General features: G+C 38.4%; 1 protein-coding gene across 1 annotated transcript; it reads left to right on the forward strand.

Moving 5' to 3' along the window:
- Positions 1 to 417: 417 nt before the first annotated feature.
- On the forward strand, positions 418 to 1,371 carry LOC119049836 (olfactory receptor-like protein OLF3). Its single transcript, XM_037145992.2, has one exon. The coding sequence runs from the start codon at positions 418 to 420 to the stop codon at positions 1,369 to 1,371; it is 954 nt and encodes a 317-aa protein (XP_037001887.2).
- Positions 1,372 to 16,812: the final 15,441 nt, after the last annotated feature.

Below are 16,812 nucleotides of genomic sequence, written 5' to 3' on the forward strand. Positions count from 1 at the left end.
AACCCAGCCTCTTCTCAATCTTTCCTTTTGTAATGGATTTCTCCATTTAAGGCAGCTTTTATTCCTTTCCAATATGGCTTTTCTTCATTGTTTATCATTTTACCTACCATTGTCCTGTACTAAGCTCTCCACACCTGAAACCTGATGTAAGTTGGTAAAGATGTTGAGCTCCTGAAGCTGCACCACATGGTCTCCAGGCTGAGCTGATCTCCCAGAGGCCACACCATGGTGCTGGCCTGTCTCTGATGCACACTGGGGTAGAGCCTGTGGTGATGGTCCACAGTGATCTGAAACACCTGGCTGAGGCTGACCAGTTACATACAGTAGGTATTCATAGAAAGTTGTTCTTACTGTTCTCTGATTCAGCAGCTTCTGTCCTTTCTGGCTCTCTGCAGATTCACAATCCTGACATTGTTAATGGGAACAGACAACCAGACGTGGGTAAGAGAGTTTATTCTCCTCGGCCTGTCCAGAGACTGGGACACTCAGGTGTCTCTCTTTGTCCTGTTCGTGGTCATGTACCTGGTGACAGTGCTGGGGAACTTCCTCATTGTTCTTCTGATCAGACTGGACAGCCGACTCCACACTCCCATGTACTTCTTTCTCACCAACCTCTCCCTGGTTGACGTCTCTTATGCCACAAGCATCGTCCCTCAGATGTTGGTTCATTTTCTTACTGAACAGAAAGTGATTCCCTATGTGAGCTGTGCGGCACAGTTATTCTTCTCCCTGGGATTGGGTGGTGTTGAATTTGTTCTACTGGTGGTGATGGCCTATGACCGCTATGTGGCTGTGTGTGACCCCCTGAGGTATTCAGTCATCATGCATGGAGGGCTCTGTACTAGGCTGGCCATCAGCTCCTGGGTCAGTGGCTCTGTTAACTCTGTCATGCTGACTGCTATCACCTTTCAGCTGCCCATGTGCTCAAATAAGTTTATTGATCACATATCCTGTGAACTCCTAGCTGTGGTCAGACTGGCCTGTGTGGACACCTCCTCCAGTGAGATCGCAATCATGGTTTCTGCCATTGTCCTGCTGGTGTCCCCATTCTGCCTGGTTCTCTTGTCCTACATCAAGATCATCACCACCATCCTACAGATCAGGTCCACAGAGGGCAGAAAGAAAGCCTTCCAAACCTGTGCCTCTCACCTCTCAGTGGTGGTCCTGTGCTATGGCATGGCCATTGTCACTTACATCCAGCCCCACTCCAGTCCCTCTGTCCTTCAGGAGAAGTTGATCTCTCTCTTTTATGCCATTTTGACACCCATGCTGAACCCCATGATTTACAGTCTAAGGAATAAGGAGGTGAAGGGGGCCTGGCAGAAACTCTTAGGACAATTATCTGGATTAAAGTCGAAGCTGGCAACTTGATGACTCATGAACATCAGTTAGAGCAATGGACTTTAACTGTGTGTTCTCTCACTGAACTCAGACATGACAGTCACCGACTGCATCACCATGGCAACCAGGAAGAAGATGATGTAAAGTGTACTGATGATGTGGGTATGAGGATGAGTGGTTGGCTTGGGGTATTGAATGTAGAAATATTTTAATGTCCCAACAGCATGTTCAGTGGAGTTAAGCTCTGCTGCCATAGAACTTTACAATCAGTTGGTCTCCTTTCCTGACAATAATTGAAAAACCTATCACCATTTGCTGTTTTGATTTGTCATGTTGTTTGGAATCATGGTCCTATCTTGGATCTTCGTTTAGACCAACGGTGCTTGTTTCCCCACATTTTGTCTGAGGTTATCGTGCTTCCATTGGAAGCAAAACACTTCACATTTTGACTCATTGGAAAATTTGGGTGGTATATGTAAGCACATCCTCAATTGAGTCACTCTTCTGAGGAGGGCATTGCTATCAACGCTGAGTAAATGTTCTGTGCTGGAACTACGTGATGTGGACATAATGTGTGTCTGAGTGTGGGTGGCAACACAAGAGAAGCTTCACAGAAGGTCTTGTTTTACACTGACAAGAAGCTAAGTAAAAGTTGTTAGTACATGTGTCTGTGACTGGGCAAGGGAAAGGTGTTTCACTCACTGCTGGAGTATTCAAAGTGTTTGAAAGTAATTTTTCTGCATATATAAGTGTACCATTGAAACATTTCTAAGCTGTCCAACTCTGAAATGTCTGTTGATTCTTTTTTCTACACTTTAGAAACAAAATAGTACATAAAATGTGTGATAATGCATACATATAAAATTAATTATCTAAGAAAGGAAAGATTCCAGAGGCAAGGCAATGAAGATAAGACAAGCTGCACATGGGCTGCGGATCAGGATGGTTCCATCACCTCTACACACAGCACCCTGTTGTCTGTCCAGGAAACCCTCCCTCAGCCTCCCCCACTCTCCTCCATACACAGCAGTGGGCCTACTACATCTCGTGCATCTCTGAGCTGGAACAGTCAGAGAGTGAGTGCCCCTCTGAGAGAAAGCCTGAGTTTAATAAGGTAAAGGAGGGGGAAGGAATAACTGCACAAGGGAAAGGAAGGAGAAGGAGAAGAAAGACTGTGCTGGGTCATCTACTCTCTCCCTTGAAGAAGTTTCAAGGCCCTTTCTTCTTATCATCTTCTTCTTGGAACTGGTTGGTGTGCAGCTCTTCCATTTGGGGCAGACTCTCAGTGTGCAATCAGTGTTGAAGTTTCATATAAACCAGAGCCCATTTGACACTGTAATTTTATCTAAAGGTAATCCATCTGGAGCTTTCCAATCTAGGCAGACATCCCAATAAATGTCAATGCTAGTGGGCTGTATTTCTGTTGATGTTAATTGAGAAATATTAGTGGACTGTCTACTGTATATTAGTAACATCAAGTGGTTCTGGAGACACAGGATGATACAATTTTGACAAAGATATGGTCCCATAGCAGGATGACAATGAAGCAGTTAAAATTTGGGGTTGTGTTACAGAGAGAGTGAGGCTTTGGGGGTGATTGCAGAAGACTTCCTGTATGAAAGGACCAGAAGAGGTCCAGGTGGAGACCAGGAAGGAAAGTGAGAACAAGTGATCCAGTTCACCTGAGCAAAGGCTGACCTGTGAAAGGTGCTGATCTGGGAGAGTGTGTGCAAGTTCAGTAATGCCCTGAAATTGCTCTTGCTGGGCAGAGGAGATGGAGGAAATAATGGGGATGAAGCTGGTGGCAGACAGGGGCCATGCCTTGGAGATCATTGAATGAATTCCAGATTATTTTGAAGTCGATCCTGACAGCACTGGAAGCCAATAAATACTTTTTGGCCAGAGTATTCCTTGACAAAATTTGCATCTTTGAATCACTCTGGCACATAATCAGAGGGAGGAAAATGGAGCCAAGGGGACCAGGTAGGAGGTTGCAGCACAGTTACTGAGATGCAGAGGAAGCTGGCCTGAACAAGTGGCAGTGGGGAAAGAGAAGTCATGTCATGTGATTTAAGAGACGCAATAGAGGGACCCTGGCCGGGCAGCTCAGTTGGTTAGAGCAAAACCCCAATACACCAAAGTTGCAGGTTTGATCCCTGGTCAGGGCACATACAAGAATTAACCAATGGATGCATAAGTAAGTGGGACAACAAATTGATGTTTCTCTTTCTCTGTCTTTCCGTTCTCATCTCTCTCTAAAGTCAATTTTTTTAAAGTTTTAAAAAAGGCATACTAGAGGAACACTTTACCTTCTCCCAGTTTAGAATCCCCATGTGGGTTTATTTGTCCCTAAAAGGTCATGGTTCTGTCTGAGTATTCCATAACTTGTAAACTGAAAAACTTACCACCGTAAACACACCCTGTATAAAATGGTAGCAGGGAGAGATGAAAATTAGGTAAAAATATAAAGACACACCTAATGCTTTTAGGAGGAGAATGTGTGAAAGAATCTGCATTCTCATTTCTGTGACTGGTATGTGGCCACAGTGTGATGTTTCTCTACCACCCGGCAACGTATTGGGTTGGCCAAAAAAATTCATTGGATTTTACAGTAAAACAAAAAGATACAGGTTCATATTCACTAATTACTTTATTAAGCAATATATTCACTGTTTTATTCCACTTCCTTTTGCCATCTTTCAGGCAACTTCATAATTTCATCTTTCCAAAACTTTTTATTTTTTTGAGCAAAGAACTGTTCCAGGTGCCTCTTACAGTGTTCCATGGAATTAAAGTTGTTTCTATTAAGAGAATGTTGTAAAGACCAAAATAAATGGAAGTGTGAAGGTGCAATGCCTGGAGAATATGGCAGATGAATAAGAACTTCCCAGCCATGCAGTAACAGATTTTGCATGTTCATCAAAGAAACATATGGTCTTGCATTATCTTGATGGAAGATTATGCATTTTTGTTGACTGATTTTGGATGCCTTTCTTCACATGCTGCATTCGGTTGATCTAATTTGGACCTTATTGCAATTAATCATTTTGTGTTTTTGGAAGTAGCTCATAATAGAGGACTCCCTTCCAATCCTACCATATATATAACATCACCTTTTTTAGATGAAGATCATCAATTAGTGAGGTTGGTGGTGTTCCATTTTGCTTGCCCCATGATCTCTTATGTTTCACATTATTGTCAAGTATCCACTTCTCATCACCCATCATCACCCATCATAATTTATTTTAAAAAACAGATTTTTTTCATTTTAAGTAGAGAATTGCATGTGAAAATACATTGAAGAAGGTGGTTTGGTTTTCTTTTTTTTCTTTTCTTTTTTTGCTTTACTTATGTGGAGTTCAAACATCAAAGATGTTAATATAACCAAGCTGTTGCAAATGTTTTTCAACACTTGATTTAGATATTTGAGTATGTGACTTTTTCCTGTGTGGGATAACATTGATTATTCTCAATTAATGTCTCAATGTGATCTTTATCAACTTCAACTGGTCTACCCAACTGTGGAGCATCATCCAATGAGAAATCTCCAGCATAAATTTCACAAACTGCTTTTGACACATTAAATCAATTGGATTTAATTCTCTAAATTCACCTTCTCTATTCACTGTACAAATCTTTTTTGGGTGGATTTCAGTTGCATTTTTACATTTTGAAATAATAAAGCATAATATGCCAAATGTCTTGAGTATTTTCTTCCATCTTCAATATTACAATGGCTACACAAAAATTCACCAATTTTGATATTAGGCTTTTATTAGGTTTAAAGATTTTTAATGTTTTTTCAAGTATATTTTATTGATTATGTTATTATAGTTGTCTGAATTTTTCCTCCCCTTTAACCCCCTCTGCCCTGCACCCAACCATTCTCCTGCATTTCTTCCTCCACTAGTACATGTCCATGGGTTGTAGAAATAAGTTCTTTGGCTTCTCTATTTCCTATACTATTCTTAACTTCACCCTGTCTACTTCCTACCTACCATTTATGCTACTTATTCCTTGTACCTTTTGCCCCTCTCTTTCCCTCCCTCTCCCCCACTGGTAACCCTCCATGTGATCTCCATTTCTGTGATTCTGTTCCTTTTCTAGTTGTTTGCTTAGTTCATTTTTGGTTTTGATTTTTTAGGTTCAGTTGTTAATAGTTGTGAATTTGCTGTCATTTTACTGTTCATATTTTTTATCTTCTTTCTCTTAGATAAGTTCTTTTAATGTTTCATATAATAAGGGCTTGGGAATGATGAACTCCTTTAACTTGAGCTTATCTGAGAAGCACTTGGTCTGCCCTTCCATTCTAAATGATAGCTTTGCTGGATAGAGTCATCTTGGATGTAGGTCCTTACCTTTCATGACTTCAAATACTTCTTTCCAGCTCCTTCTTGCCTGCAAAGTTTTTTTGAGAAATCAGTTGATAGTCTATGGGAACTCCTTTGTAGGCAACTGTCTGCTTTTCTCTTGCTCCTTTTAAGATTCTCTTCTTATGTTTTATCTTTGGTTATGTAATTATGATGTGCCTAGTTGTGTTCCTCCATGGGTCCAATTTCTTTGTGACTCTCTGAGCTTCCTGGACTTCCTGAAAGTCTATTTCCTTTGCCAGATTGGGGAAGTTCTCCTTCATTATTTGTTCAAATAAGTTTTCAATTTCTCACTCTTCCTGTTCTTCTTCTGGTACCCCTATGATTCAGATGTTGGAGTGCTTAAATTTATCTCAGAGGTTTCTAAGCCTTTCCTCATATTTTTGAATTCTTGTTTCTTCACTGTGTTCTGGTTGGATGTTTATTTCTTCCTTTTGTTCCGAATAATTGATTTGAGTCCTGGTTTCTTTCTCTTCACTGTTGGTTCCCTATATATTTTTCTTTATTTCACTTCTATAGCCTTCATTTCTTCCTTCATTTTGTGACTAAACACAATAATTTCTCTGAGCATCCTGATTACCAGTGTTTTGAACTCTGCATCTGACTGTTCGTCTATCTCCTGGTGCCTTAGTTTTTTTTCTGGAAGTTTGATCTGTTCTCTCATTTGGGCAATATTTCTTTGTCTCAGCATACCTGCTACATGGTAAGATGTAGAGCCTTAGTTGCCCCTCACCAGGAGGGGCAACTCACGTTGCTCTGTTGAAGTGCTTTATGTAGGGAAGGGATCAGAAAGGAAGAATGCTGCATTCTCAGCTCTCAGCTGGCTTTCTGTCACTTCCCCTGCTACCCACCAGCAGATTGGGTCCTTTCAGTACTGATTCCAGGTTTGTGGGTTTGTACACATTCTAGGATCCCATGGGCCTCTCCAATGAACTCTCCTGTGACTAGGAGTTTATCCCACATGTAACCCCCTCCCAGGTTTTTACCACCAGAGGTTTGGTTCTTTAGTTTCCTAATCCACCAGTCCCCACATCATCTGTGAGGTCTCCTGCATTGGGGTGATTCCTCTCCACCCTTCCTACCAGTCTGAATTAACATTTCTTTAAGTCCTTGGTTGTTGGAGTTCCACGCAGTTTGCTTTTCTGGCAGTCCTGGTTGTTTATTGTTTTAAATTGGTTGTTATCCATCTTTTGGTTGTGTGAGGAAGTGAAGCATTTCTATCTACTCCTCCATCTTGGCCACAACTCCTATGATAAGGTTTTTTAAATGCATGCTGATATGACGGCTACCACAATACAATCTAACAGAATTCTTTTGAATAAAAATTAAAGAAAACTAGCACTAATAGAGCTATCTTATGGGAAAAAAATGAATGAACTTGAGCTTGTTTGGATTCATCTGAAGGGTTATCTAAATCTTCATTTTTTTCAGGAAGTAGAAATGTTGAGAGCAGCCTTTCAACATGTAGACACCAGTTAGTGCAATCTTATATTCCATGAGTTAGTTTTCTATTTTTTCCTTTTTTATTTTATAGAGTTTTTAATTTTAAACTGCCTATTCTTAGCAAGTTAAATGCTATGTAACTAAACTATTTTGATACATTTAGATGACAGACATTCCTCACTAGTAACTGCTTGTGAATGACATTCCTTAGTATAAGGGAGGAAAGTACTGTTGATGAAGGGGCAACATAAGATGTAATTCTAAACAACTAACCTATTAAATAGAACTTTTTCACCAAAAGTGGGACACTGAAAAATAGTTGAGAAATAACATTTTGTTCATTATTTTATAACCATAAAAACATCATAAAGGAATTTTGCAAAAAATGGTCTAATATATATTAATATATGTATATAAACTGTAATGTATATATGATTACAGTTTGTCCAAATAAATATCTAAATAAGATCCATACATTGGAATTGTCTGCTGTACCTTTGAAATTCTGTATGTTCATCTTCAATTTCCTCTTTTTTCCCCTTGCAATTGTTTGTTGAGAAAACAGTGTTGTGTTTTCCAGGTGGGATTCCATACTGTCTGGACTTCTTGATGACATCCTGGGGGTGTAATTTTGCACATTCCATTGTCCCTGTATATCCTGTTAGAGTGAGAGAGGCTTGATCAGACTTAACTGTGTGTGTGGGTTTGTTTGTTTGTTTGTGGTAAGAGTATTTCTTGATGGTGGCATGTACTTCTATCAGGAGGTATGAAGTGTTCCCTCTTTCTTTTATAGGGTTTAATGCAGTTATGACATTGCCTAGCTCAGGTTTTCTCAACAGCAGCAAATATCTATTGACCTTTTGGGCTGGATAATTGTTTCTTGTGGGGGTTATTCTGTGCATTGTAGGATCATTACAGGATATTTTTTTTACTCTGGGACCTCCACCCACTAGATAGCAGCTGCTCCCCTTCCCCACACCTGCTAATTTTGATAACCAGAAAAGTCTGAAGACATTGGGAAAAGTTTCTTGGGAGGGCAAAGTCACTCTTGGGTAAAACTGCTAACCTGGCTTCATTATTCATTAGGAGTTAGTGCAAGGTGGTCATTATTCATTAGTGCAAGGTGGTCATGTTCTGTTATCGCTTTCTCTTTATTACCTGGAATATATTCATAGGTAGAAACCTCCTATTCATCACTATTTTATCTACCTGAGATAATTAATATGAGAAAAGCAGAATAAAATGTTGATTGTTTTCTTCTTTACCTCTTTTGCAATACAACCAAAGAGTAGGTTTTTTAAAGTCATTATGAACAAATTAGTGTAAATTTATTTGCTATAGAGGTGGCTCTGCTGCTGGCAAGATAGATAGTCAGCAATGGCAGGAAATAAATTAGTCTCGGCTACATGGTGTTCAGTATGTTGAACCCACAGTCATCATCTTTGGTCCCATGACCCCTGGTGCTTGTGGGAAAAGATTGGACCACTTCTAAGGTATGCCAGTATTCTGGTCCATGTGGAAACTGAGAACCTACTTCATCATGAGAAATCACATGGAACGTGCACGAATTCACTCATGTGTCTTCCCTAGAGTTCTATGTCCCCAATCCTCCAAACTTTATCTGTATATCCAGGCAGAATATTAGGCATGGGCTTTAAATCAATTTATGCCTGGCTGTAGATCATCTCCCTTCCAGGCAAAGTGATGATGAACCATACTGTTTAAAAGTCTTTCCTTTAGGAGAAATGCTTTCTCTGTGGTTTTTTAGCTCATAAAAAATTACCAAACTATTTTCACAAGTTGTTATACCCTTTACAGTTGTATCAGCAATATATGAGAATAGAGATTACTCCACCTCAGTGCCAATGCTGGCTAGGGTCAAAACATCTCCTTGTACCTGTAATTTGCACATTTTAAGAACTAATGATGTTGGGTGTTTTTTTCATGTGCTTTTCAGCCATCTGTATGCTTTTGGTGGGATGTTAGTTTAAATCTATTGCCTAGTTTTTTTATTGGGTTGTTTATAGTTTTACTATTTAGTTTTGAGGATTTGTGTTATAAGATGTGTGTTTTGCAACCATCTTTTCCAGTCTGTGGCTTGTCTTTTCATTCTCTTCACAGTGTTTCTCAAAAAGCAGAAGTTTTAATGTATTCATTTGTTTCATTTGTAGATCATGTGCCAGTGTCCTATGTGGGAAATCTTTGCCTGACCTGGGCCAGGTAGCTGGTTAGAGTGTCATCCCAGTACACCAAGGTTGTGGGTTCCATCTCCAGTCAGGAAACATCCCAGAAAAACCAATAAGTGCATAACTAAGTGGAAAAACTTCAAACCCATGTCTCTCTCTCAAATCAATAAATAAAAATTAGAAAAGAAAAAGAAAAGGAAATCTTTGCCTAATCAAAGGTCACAAAGATAACTCAGTATTTAAGTCTCTGACCAGATTTGAGTTACTTTTTATTTTTTTTGCACATGGATGTCTAATCATCCATCATTATGTTGAAAATTCTCCATTAAGGAGAATTCTCCATTTTCCATTTTCTCCATTTTCCAAATTCTCCATTTTCTCCATTAAGTTTTCTTTGCATCTTTTCCTAAAATAATTGACAATATATCAATGGATCTATTTCTGGACTCTTTTTTTTTTTTTGATTCTTTCAACTATACCTCACTGTGGTAATTACTGGTGCTTTATAGTATGTCTTGAAATTAATGGTGTAAGTTGTTCAACTTTGTTCTTCTTTTTCAAAATTGTTTCAGTTATTCTAGATCCTTTGTTCTCCACATAAATTTTAGAATCAGATTCTTAATTCTTACAAAAATTTCTGGTGGGATTTTGATTGATCTTGCATTGTATGTTTAGGTCAGTTTGGCACAGAATGAATATTTTAAAGACATTAAGTCTTTCACTCATGAACATGGTCAATATTTACCTACTTTTGAGGCATTGTTAAATTTCTTTCATCAGTGCTTGGTTGTTTTTAACATGCAGATCTAGCATATATTCTATTAGGTTTATACCTAATCCTTTTATGCACTGTTGTAAGTAACATTGATTTTAAATTTTCTTTTTCAACTTTTGTTTCTTGTATTTGCAAGTACAAATGATTTTGGTATATTGACATCATGTTTAGTGAATTTGCTAAACTCATTAGTTAGTTTTAGTATCTCTCTTGTAGATTCATAGGATTTTCTACCTAGATATTATGTCATGGGTGAACAAAGTCAGCATGATTTCTTCTTTTCCCATCTAAATGCCCTTTATTTGTTTCTGTTGCCTGAAAAACTGGCCGGGACCTCTTGTACAGGGTTAATAGAGTTGTGAGAAAGGGTGTATTTGCTTTCTTTCTGATGTTTGGGGGAAATGATTGAACCTTTCATCATCAAGTATAAATTTAGTGAAAGGTTTTTCAGACATCATTAACCAGACTGAGGAATTTCTCTTTTTTAAATTTGCTTAGTTTTTATCATGAATGGATGCAGACTTTTGTCAAGTACTCTTTTTACTGAATACTTACCTTTATATACAGTTTTACTTCTTCAGGTTGGTGGTGTCATGAAATACAATGATTACATTTTGAATAATGGATTAACCTTGCATTTCAAGACCAAACCAAACTTGGTCATGCTATTCTTTGATTCAATAGCTAAGTTTTTTTAAAGAATTTTTGTATCTATCTTCATAAGGGATAGTGTTGTGTGATTTTATTTTCTTATAAGATCTTGTTTAGTTCTAGCATCAGAGTAATGCTGGCCTCAAAAAGAGTTGAAAGGTATCCCCTCCTCTTCTGTTTCTGGAAGCAATGGTATAAAATGTATATGATTTTTTTTTCTTGTTTGGTAGAAGTTAGCATTTGGTCCTGGAATTTTCTTTGTTGAAAAGTTTTGAATAATGACTTTCATATTTGTACTAGAGTAAGCTTTGGTACTTAGTGTGTATTAAGAAATTTGTCCATAAGTTGTAACACATATTGCCATTTTTTAGTGTTAGAATCTTCTTTTAAGAATCCTTTGAATGTCTGTAGGGTTTACAGAGATGTCATTTTTTTCCTGATGGTGGTAATATCCTTCCTCTGTCTCTCTCTACATCATTCTGGCTAAAGGTTTACTAATTCAATTTTTTAAAAGGAGGGAGTCTTTGGTTTTATTCTTTTTTCTTTTTTTAAATTTTAATAAATTTTATTTAGTTATTTTTCAAGTACAGTTTTTTTTGTCTATTTCTCCCATCCCATCCTTCCCCGCCCCTTGTTCCCCACCTCCCTCCCATTTCCACCCACCTTAGTTCTCATCCCTGTGTCCTTCCTATTTGTTCCTCCAGATCCCTCCCTCTTTTTCCCCTTAACTTCCCTTCCCTCTCCCCTCTGGTCACTGTCCCCTTGTTCTCTATTTCAGTGTCTTTGTTTGTTTGTTTGTTTGTTTTTTCTGCTTGCTTGTTTGTTTTGTTGTTTAGCTTCCTATTAAAGGTGAGATCATATGGTATTTGTCTTTCAACACCTGGCCTATTTCACTCAGCATAATGCTTTCCAGTTCCATCCATGTTGTTGCAAAAGGTAGTAGCTCCTTCTTTCTCTCTGCAGCATAGAATTCCATTGTGTATATGTACCACAATTTTTGGATCCATTCATTTACTGATGGGCACCTAGGTTGCATCCAACTCTTGGCTATTGTAAATTGTGCTGCTATGAACATTGTGGTGCATAGGTTCTTTGATATTGATGTTTTAGGATTCTTAGGATATAGTCCCAGCAGTGGAATTGCTGGGTCCAAAGGCAGGTCGATTTTTATTTTTCTGAGAAAATTCCATACTGTTTTCCATAATGGTTGTACCAGTCTGCAGTCCCACCACAGTGAACTAAGGACCCCTTTTCCCCACAACCTCTCCAACATTTGTTGTTTGTTGCTTTGTTTATGATAGCCATCCTGACTGGTGTAAAATGGTATCTCTTTGTGGTTTTAATTTGCATCTCTCTGATAGCTAACGATATTGAGCACCTCTTCATGTGTCTCTGAATGTTCTGTATGTCCTCCTCGGAGAATTGTTTGTTCAAGTCCTTTTCCCATTTTTTAATTGGGTTGGGTGTCTTCTTAGAGTGGAGTCGTGTAAGTTCTTTGTATATTTTGGAGATTAAACCTGTGTCTGTGGTATCATTGGCAAATATGTTTTCCCATACAGTTGGTTGTCTTGCTAATTTAATACTGTTTTCTTTAGCCATGCAGAAGCTTTTTATTTTGATGAGATCCCATTTGTTTATTCTTTCCTTTATATTCCTTGCTCTAGGGGACATACCAGTAAAAAATTTGCTGCGTGAAATATCTGAGATTTTCTTGCTGATGTTCTCCTCTAGGACTTTAATGGTGTCACGACTTACATTTAAGTCTTTTATCCACCTTGAATTTATTTTGGTGTATGATGTAAGTCTGTGCTCAAGTTTCATTTTTTTGAACGTAGCTGTCCAGTTCTCCCAACACCATTTGTTGAAGAGGCTATCTTTACTCCATTTTATGTTACTGTCCCGTTTGTCAAATATTAATTGACTGTAGAGAGTTGGGTTGATTTCTGGGCTCTCTGTTCTGTTCCATTGGTCTATGTGCCTGTTTTTATGCCAGTACCATGCCGTTTTGATTACAGTGGCCTTGTAATACAGTTTGATATCAGGTATTGTGATCCCTCCTACTTTGTTCTTCTTTCTCAAAAGAGCAGCTGCTAATCGGGCTCGTTTATGATTCCATATAAATTTTCGAAGTGTTTGTTCTCTGTCTGTGAAATATGCCATTGGTACTTTAATAGGTATTGCATTGAATCTGTATATTGCTTTGGATAGTATGGACATTTTGAGGATGTTAATTCTTCCAATCCATGAACAAGGTATATGTTTCCATTTGTTTGTGTCTTCCTTGATTTCTTTCTACAGGGCTGTGTAGTTTTCTGCATACAGGTCTTTTACCTCCTTGGTTAGGTTTATTCCCAGATATTTTATTTTTCTTTTTGCTATATCGAATGGGATTTTTTCCTTGATTCCTGCTTCTGCTGATTCATTGTTGGTATACAAAAATGCCTTTGATTTCTGGATATTGACTTTGTAACCAGCTGTTTTGCCAAATTCATTAATTAGTTTGAGCAGTTTTTGGGTGGTCTATAGGATTTTCCATGTACACTATCATGTTATCTGCAAACAGTGACAGTTTTGCTTCCTCCTTTCCTATTTGGATGCCTTTTATTTCCTTTTCTTGCCTGATCGCTGTGGCTAAAACTTCCAATACTATATTGAATAGAAGTGGTGAAAGTGGACATCCTTGTCTTGTTCCTGATCTTAGTGGAAAAGCTTTTAGTTTTTTTCCCATTGAGTATGATATTGGCTGTAGGTCTCTCATATGTGGCCTTTATTATATTGAGGAATGTTCCCTGTATTCCCACTTTGCTGAGTATTTTTTATCATAAATGGGTGTTGTACCTTATCGAAAGCTTTTTCCACATCTATTGATATGATCATGTGATTTTTGTCTTTGCTTTTGTTTATGTGATGTATTACATTTACTGATTTGCGAATATTGAACCATCCTTGCATCCCTGGGTGAATCCCACTTGGTCATGGTGTATGATCTTTTTGATATATTGTTGGATGCCATTTGCCAATATTTTGTTGAGGATTTTAGCATCTATTTTCATCAGCGATATTGGCCTGAAGTTTTCTTTCTTTGTTGTGTCTCTATCTGGTTTTGGAATTAGGATGATGCTGGCTTCATAAAAAGAATTTGGGAGTTTTCCATCCTTCTGGATTTTTTGGAATAGTCTGTGGAGAATAGAGGTTAGCTCTTCCTTAAATGCTTTGTAGAATTCTCCTGTGAAACCATCTGGTCTGGGGCTTTTGTGTGATGGGAGTTTTTTGATTACTGCTTGAATTTCTTTTGCTATTATTGTGTATTTAGATTTTCTGCTTCTTTTTCACTGAGTTTTGGAAGATTGTATTTTTCTAGAAGTGTGTCCATTTCCCCTAGGTTTTCAAATTTCTTGGCATACAGTTCTTCATAGTAATTTCTTACAATCCCTTCTATTTCTGTGGTATCAGTTGTAATCTCTCCTCTTTCATTTCTGATTGTGTTTATTTGTGTCCTCTCTCTTCTTTTCTTGATGAGCCTACTTAAAGGCTTGTCTATTTTTGTTATCTTTTCAAAGAACCAACTCCTGGATTCATTGATCCTTAAAATTGTGCTTTTAGTTTCTATGTCATTTAATTCTGCTCTAATCTCGGTTATTTCCTTCCTTCTGCTTGCTCTGGGCTGTCTTTGTTGTTGTTCCTCGAGTTCTTGCAGGCATAGGGTTAGGTTGTTTGTTTGAAATGTTTCCATCTTCTTTAGGTAGGCCTGTATTGCTATAAAGTTCCCTCTCAGGATTGCCTTCGCTGTGTCCTATAAGTTTTGGGTTGTTGTGAGTTATTTTCATTTGTTTCCAGAAACGTTTTGATTTCTTCCCTAATTTCATTCTTGACCCATTCATTGTTTAATTGCATACCATTCAGTCTCCATGATTTTGGGCGCTTTGGGTTTTTTCTTTGGGGTTGGTTTACAATTTCAGTCCCTTATGGTCAGAGAAGATGCTTGGTATGATTTCAATTTTCTTGAATTTGTTGAGGCTCGTTTTGTGTCCTATCATGTGGTCTATCTTTGAAAATGTTCCATGTGCATTTGAAAAGAATGTGTATTTAGCTTCTTTGGGATGAAGGGCTCTATATATATCAGTTAAGTCCATTTCATCTAGGGTGTTGTTTAATGCTACAGTATCTTTGTTGATAATTTGTTTGGAAGATCTGTCCATTTTTGATAGTGGGGTGTTAAAATCCCCTACTATAATTGTGTTGCTGTCAATATCTTTCTTGAAGTCCTCTAAGATTTTCTTGATATATTTGGGTGCCCCTATATTTGGTGCATATATGTTTACAATGTTAATGTCTTCTTGGTGGATTCTTCCCTTGAGTATAATGAAGTGACCTTCTGGGTCTCTCTTTACGGCCCTTTTTTTGAAGTCTATTTTGTCTGATACTAGAATTGCTACCCTGGCTCTTTTTTTCTTGTTCATTTGCTTGGAAAATTTGTTTCCAGCCTTTCACTTTTAGTCTGTGATGGTCTTTTGTCCTGAGGTGGGTCTCTTGTAGGCAGCATATGTGTGGGTCATGCTTTCTTATCCATTGAGCTACTCTGTGTCTTTTGATTGGAGCATTTAATCCATTACATTTAATGTTATTATTGATAGGTACTTATTCATTGCCATTTTTGTACTGTGTTCCTCTCTGTCTCCCTCTTATCCTTCCTTCCCTTAAAGCAGTCCTTTTAGTATTTCTTGTAGAGCTGGTTTGGTGGAGGCATATTCTTTTAAGCTTCTTTTGTCTTGGAAGCTCTTTATTTGGCCATCTATCTTGATTGAGAGCCATGCTGGGTAAAGTAGCCTTGGTTGTAGGCTGCTGGTTCTCATTACTTGGAATATTTCTTGCCATTCTCTTTTTGCTTGAAGTGTTTCCATTGAGAAGTCAGTAGCTAACCTTATTGGGGCTCCCTTGTATGTTATTTATTTTTTTTCCCTTGCTGCCTTTAAGATTCTCTCTTTGTCTTGGAATTTTGCCATTTTGATGATGATGTGTCTTGAAGTGGGCCTCCTTGGGTTCCTCTTGATTGGGACTCTGTGTGATTCCTGGATTTATGAGACTTTTTCTCTTATCAAATTAGGAAAATTTTCTCTCATTACTCATTCAAATACATTTTCTATCCCTTCTTCTTCTTCTCCTTCTGGTATTCCTATTATTCGGATATTATTACGTTTCATATTGTCTTGCATTTCTCTTAATCCCTCTTCATTCTTTCTGGGCCTCTTTTCATTTCTTGCTCTTTCTGTGAGATGCTTTCTACCTTGTCCTCCAACTCACTAATCCTATCCTTCTATCTATCCTACTTTTGAGACTTTCTACTGTGTTCTTCAATTCAGAAATTGTATTCTTCATTTCCTCTTGTCCCTTGCTGATAGTTTCCATTTCCTTTTTCATGTTGATGTAGTTTTCAGAGAGATCATTGTAGTTCCCCTGTAGTTTCTGGTAGTTCACTGTGAGCTCTTTGAACTTTGTAATAACCAGTGCCTTGAATTCACTATCTGATAGTTGATCAGCCTCTATTTCATCTAACATTCTTTCTCAAGTTCTGCTTTTTCTTTCATTTGGGGATTGTTTGTTTGTCTTCCCATTGTTTGAGACTCTTCTTGTTAGTCTCTGCTTCTAAAATTGATCTGTTCTGAAACCCTGGTTTTATGGTGTGAACTTCTGTGGTATGATCCTTGTGAAGTTCAGTTGTGCAGACTCCTTGAAGTGTCCTGATGTTCTTTGTCTCCACCTACTCTCACACTGGTCCTCATGCTGGTCCTCACGCTGGTCCCTGCGTTGGTCGCCTACCACTGCTAATGTTCCAGCTCTAGTAGCCACCTCCTGAAGCACCCAGTCCCGTTACTACGGCAGCGGCACAGGGGCTGGGAATGTCCCGGCTCCCGTAGCTGGCTCCTCTGCCACCCAGGGCCATCACAGGGGTTTGGAGTGTCCAGGCTTCCATACCTGACTCCCCAGAGTCTAGTCCTGTCTCTTTGGCAGTGGCACAGAGGCTTAGAATGTCCCAGCTCTGGTACCT

This window comes from Artibeus jamaicensis, unplaced genomic scaffold (assembly GCF_021234435.1).
Source record: "Artibeus jamaicensis isolate MK-2021 breed Jamaican fruit bat unplaced genomic scaffold, CSHL_Jam_final contig_704, whole genome shotgun sequence".
In the NCBI taxonomy this organism is placed as follows: domain Eukaryota; kingdom Metazoa; phylum Chordata; class Mammalia; order Chiroptera; family Phyllostomidae; genus Artibeus; species Artibeus jamaicensis.

Excerpts from the sequence above, each read along its gene's own strand:
- LOC119049836 (XM_037145992.2), top strand. The coding sequence starts at position 418 with ATGGGAACAGACAACCAGACGTGGGTAAGAGAGTTTATTCTCCTCGGC.